The sequence below is a fragment of the Cupressus sempervirens genome, chromosome 11 (genome assembly GCF_028749045.1).
Source record: "Cupressus sempervirens isolate cs-2001-9-10 chromosome 11, ASM2874904v1, whole genome shotgun sequence".
Classification (NCBI taxonomy): Eukaryota; Viridiplantae; Streptophyta; class Pinopsida; order Cupressales; family Cupressaceae; genus Cupressus; species Cupressus sempervirens.
In genome coordinates, this window is record NC_143128.1 from 657,469,406 (window position 1) to 657,474,659 (window position 5,254).

The following is a 5,254-nucleotide window of genomic DNA, read 5'->3' on the forward strand; positions in this document are numbered from 1 at the left end:
ATTGTTTGCTATGTAATAAAAATGTAGTTGTCATGTAAAAAAAGTTAACATTTACAATTTCATGTTGCTTGGAAATGATACTTGTCACCTCTTTAACTTTTAATATATAAATAATTCAAGATAGAGTTTATTTGACTAAGTTGTATTTGTAGAATAACTTATTACCAAGCCGTTAAAATATGAATTATATTTACTATTCTTTCTTCTTAAAAAATCTTTAACATGTCAAAACTTCATAATAATTTATAAATATTGATATTTGTGTCCTTATATTTTATTATTTGCTTGAAATAGATACAATTTTTTTAATAAATTCTAATAGTGAAGAAATAACATAGATGTGCTGAAAAACAATTTCGAATACTTTTCATGCATTAAAATATAAAGAACACACTTAATATTAAAAGGTTCATTTAAATTTTTAATTGCAATTACATACCAACTTATTTATTATTATTTAAAATCTGGAAAATTTGACATGCATAAAATAATTTATTTTTAATGCAAAATTAATACCAAAATATTGCAATATCAAAACAACATAGTACAATAAACTTAAAAAAGATGCTTTAACTATTTTATTTTTTAAATATAGACAAACTCAACATAAATTTAAAGTATTCGTTACAATAGTAATACTAAAATACTAATCAAATTAACTTATAAATATATATATCCATTGCAGTTTAGGGCGATTTCAGTTACCTATATATCATGCAAACCTCAATAGTACGATTGCAGTCTCGTGCAAACTCTACAAAAGAAAATATGAAAAGTTTGGCTCTGCTCGGTTACTCGTGTCATTCACAAGCTGGCGGTGGTTTGTCCGCACTTGAATTGTCGACTTCTTCTTACAACAGACTTCAATTCACCGACTTTACTGAAACCAGTTTTTCCTTTGCTCTGCCAAGCGCTAAAATCACATTCTGAATCGCAATGGCGGGATTATCACTCGCCCCCATCAGTTCTTCGCTTACATCCGCCGGTGTAATCTGCGCCTCTTGCATCAAAATCTCAACTTTTTCAAACAAAGGATGATCTTCAAGGCCAAGATAATTTCTTGCAAGAACTTTAAACGCAGGAAAACTGCAGAAAGACAAATGAATATGTTTATCCATGCGCCCGGACCGAAGAAGCGCAGGATCCAGCCGCTCAACATAATTTGTAGTAAAAATGATAATCTTCTCACTGCCGCAGCACGACCACAAGCCATCTGTGAAATTCAAAACCCCAGACAGCGTCACTTTGCTTTCCGGCGGCTCCTTCTCTGGTTTTCCCGTAACCGGATCTGGCTCTTCCTTGCTCTCTTTCTTCGACTTCTTTTTCCGATCCGTCAGATCCAGTGAACAATCAATGTCCTCAATCACAATAATAGACTTGTTTGTAGTAGCAATCAGAAGCTTTCTGAGCTCAGTATTGCTCTTAACCTCCGTTAGCTCCAGGTCATAAATATCATACTGCAAATAATTAGAAATTGCAGCAATCATGCTGGATTTTCCGGTTCCCGGCGGGCCGTACAGAAAATACCCTCGCTTCCAGGCGCGTCCGACCTTCTTATAATACTTTTCCCTCTGCGAAAACCTCCTGAGATCCTCCATCATGTTGTCCTTTAACTCGGGGTCAAGAGCTAGGGTTTCAAAAGTGGTCGGATGATCGAAAACCACCGGAGTCCAGGACAGTCCGTTGCCGCCTTTATTTGTGTAAATCTTCCGGTGCCGGTTCTTGAGCTCCAGTATTTTGCCCTGCAGCAGAATATGGGGCAAATAGGTGTCAAAAACCCTAGCTTTGTCCCTCTTGTGGAACTGGAGCTCGAAATACCGCTTTTCGTCAGAGATAGAGTTCCAGAAATGCCTCGGCTGTTTGAGCTCTCTGCTATGGAAAGTCCACCAGACTTTGATGCCCTGAAATTCGTCCCCGATTTGCTCTTCTCTATCCATTGTGAAGGTAAATACCCTGCCATTTTCGGGCTTATTTAGCTTCAATCTGCTTGCCGCTGAGAAAGATCGCTTGCTTAAATAAGTCTGCACTGATTCGTAAACCTCGCTTATTCTCATGCCTTCATTTTCTTCAATTACAATGGTGATGTAGCAAGACAGGAATTTTGCAAGTCTGCTGAGAAGAAGAATGAGGCGGTCATGGATTTCGGGTGGGAGGAATTCCTTGAGAAGAGTTCTGAGCAAGAAAATGCTCGTCATGAGCGTCCCGAAGTTCCACCAAATCTCCATGGCTGCAGTGGGCTTCCCAGAGAAAAGCCCACAGTAAATTTAAAGAAGCTCGGGAAAGAATGATGTGATCAGAAAGCACTGTGGCCACTGGATATCCACCTTTTTATCTTTATTTTATCTTTATCTATTCTCTCTTCTTTTTTCTTTCGGTGAGCTGACGTGTTCTGCACGGAGAATGTCAGAGGAAAACAACTTGTTATTTGTTTCCAAAATTTATAAAAATCTAATGATAAGGTTTTCAAAAAATAAAAGAATAAAAGAATAAAAAAAAAATATATATATATATAATTGAAAAAAAATTTATACAAAACAAAATTAGATAACTTAGATAGGAAGTAATTAAAGTTGGCCTTTGCATCTGGATATAAAGTTTTTTAATAAAGTAGGCTTCTAGAATTGGCTTATAGCTTAGAGGGGAAGTTATATAATTGGCTTATAGCTTAGAAGTGAAGTTTTCAAATTTAGTTTCTTTTTATTTTAGTTTTTACTTACATTTAAGTTATCAAAGTAAAAGTTTAAGAGGTTTATGAATGGTATGATATTGTTTTAATAAAGAATGAGAGGTTTCTAATTTAGATATTCAACTATTATAATTTATTATGTTAATAATATAATATTTTAATTTAAGAGTTATTTTGTGGTCTTTATTATATTTTAATTTATATATATATTTTAATCAAATAATGTTTTGTAACTTTTTGCTAGTATAATGTCTTTTTGAGATAATTTATATAATACAATGGTGGTAAAAATGTATTACTATAATGAAACTAAAGTAGACTTATGATAGCAATAAAATCATTATGTAACTTTCATTTTTGTGAATTTCAGTAAGTAGAAGTGGAAAGACAAAACAAATTCTCCTTAAGTTCTAGATAGAATTCAAATTCAATAACACTGATATAATTAGAAATGACACTGCACACTCATAACATTTTGTCATGTCCCCAATTTCTGCCCTTCCTTGGTGACAACATTTCTAGCAGGATCGGTCTATTATTCGGTTCCCATAGGGCAACAGAGTGTAGAGGAAACCAACCCAGGGGCTTTGAGAGTCATGCATGAGCTTCCCAAGTAGTTTGGAGCAGTAGACAACAGTTTCCTACAATTTAGGAGGGATTCCTAATTTGTAGGGATTGACTAGGAGTGGTCTAGGAGGCATTTGGAGACCTCGGTGAATGTTTTGGAGACTTAGAGTGCATCTCCTATTTTTTAGAAGGCATTCCTTTTTTTTAGGAGGAACTCCCAGTTCAGTGACAGTTCTCTCAAAGGTGCACACAGTAGGGGAGAGTCATTGGGGCTCAATTTTCGTTGATTGGGGTTGTCTCCTACTTTTTAGAAGCATCCCTAGATTTTAGGGATGGAGTGTCAATTGACCCATGTTGTCCGGCATCACTCACAGTCAGGTGACAAGGTTAGATTCATGTTTGATTGGTCATTTTGGAACCATTTGGAAAATATTTTAATATATTTTAATATTTCCTAAGTTGGTGATTAAATAAATTAAAATAAGGTTAATAATATAACCATTTTGGAGTAATAAGGGGATTATGGCTTCAATTGATTAGGTACACCTATGTGTTATAGCTTGTTGGAAAGGTCTCGAATTATTATACATGATTTTTACTATCTGTAGACATTTTGGTGCCTTCAACTATGAAATTTTAATAAAGTAATGTTTTTCCTATAGCATGGATGACTTTAATTGGGAAAATGTTATTTTATTATATTTTATTTAAAGGGCAAAGTTTAATTTCCCTTTAGGGTTCAAGTTACAGTTGGAAGCGGATATAAGGAGATGGAGACCTAATTTCTTATTATCTTTTGCATATTGAAAAACTTATTTTTGTGAATTGGCTCTGAGAGATTAATTCTTCATCTGGAACACAAACCCTAGGTTTTGGATTGGCTGGGACGTAGCCCTTAGTAGTTATTGACATTGGATTCTTCAAATAGTGTGCGTTTCTGTTAGGGATAGAGTACGCCATTCTTTATTATGGATTCAGGTTGCAGATTTATGGTTTCAGCGTTGCAGATTGATTCTTTTAGCTAGGACATGATCCTTGCAGTCTTAGGGCCACCATTTGTAGTAGGTACACCCCACATGGAATATAGGGAATTCTTGTATTTAGCCTTAGATGTATCCTTGATTCATGTTCATTATTCACCATCTAGTTTGGCATCATTTTTGGATGTAAGCTCCTTGGAACTGCATTGGATTTATTATTTGGGTTTATAAATTAGAAATCTGTCTGGTACAATTTATAGCAATTCTGATTTGGCTCTATGCTCTTATCTATTTTTAGTCTCCTTTCATGTTTATTGTTCATTATTCATTACTATTGTGAAAACTATCAAAAAATACAAAAACAAAAACAAAACCTTCTACAAATTTTGTCTATTCTCAAAGACCATCAAAGAAAACATAAAAAAATATAGTTTATTAATTTAAAAACTACAAAAGATCAGCAAGGGAATCCATCAGGGATCTTTCAGTGGTATCAGAGCCTTGATTCTACCAGCATGTTGGGATTTTTCTTTGCATGTTAGTTTTTAGCAGTACAGGGTCAATTTTTGCTCTAGCATGTTAGTTTCAGTTGGTCAGCATGGTAGTTCATTATGACAAAATTGTTAAGAGATATAACTCTGTGGAAAGAATGGGAATGGTAACAACAAAAATTCAAGCTTCAATTGCAGCAGTTCAATGATTCTATGTCAAGGAAATTTGGACATGCTAATAGATCATCATCTTCTTCTAGAAAGGATCCAATGCCACTAGACAGGAAAACGGAAGTAATTAGCATACTTGAGGAGTATAATACTCTTCCTCAATATGTTAGGGAGAACTTTCATTTCAAAGATTACATTGACATGCATCCAAAAAAAATTCATAAGGTTAAGCTTGCAAAAAAGGAATACCATGCCATAGTCGATGACATGTTTTCATGTGAGAAAGAAGATTTGTGTCAACCTATCCATGTTCATGATAAAAACACCATAATGGATTAGTCACTTGAAAGGTATGCAAA

The 5,254-nt window shown here is 34.5% G+C and overlaps 1 protein-coding gene across 1 annotated transcript; it reads right to left on the minus strand.

Annotated features, from left to right (window-relative positions):
• Positions 1-636: 636 nt before the first annotated feature.
• On the minus strand, positions 637-2,435 carry LOC149531494 (AAA-ATPase At3g28510-like). Its single transcript, XM_089809280.1, has one exon. It carries the CDS (start codon positions 2,223-2,225, stop codon positions 864-866), a length of 1,362 nt encoding a protein of 453 aa, XP_089665406.1. The 5' UTR covers positions 2,226-2,435; the 3' UTR covers positions 637-863.
• Between the last annotated feature and the right edge of the window lie 2,819 nt (positions 2,436-5,254).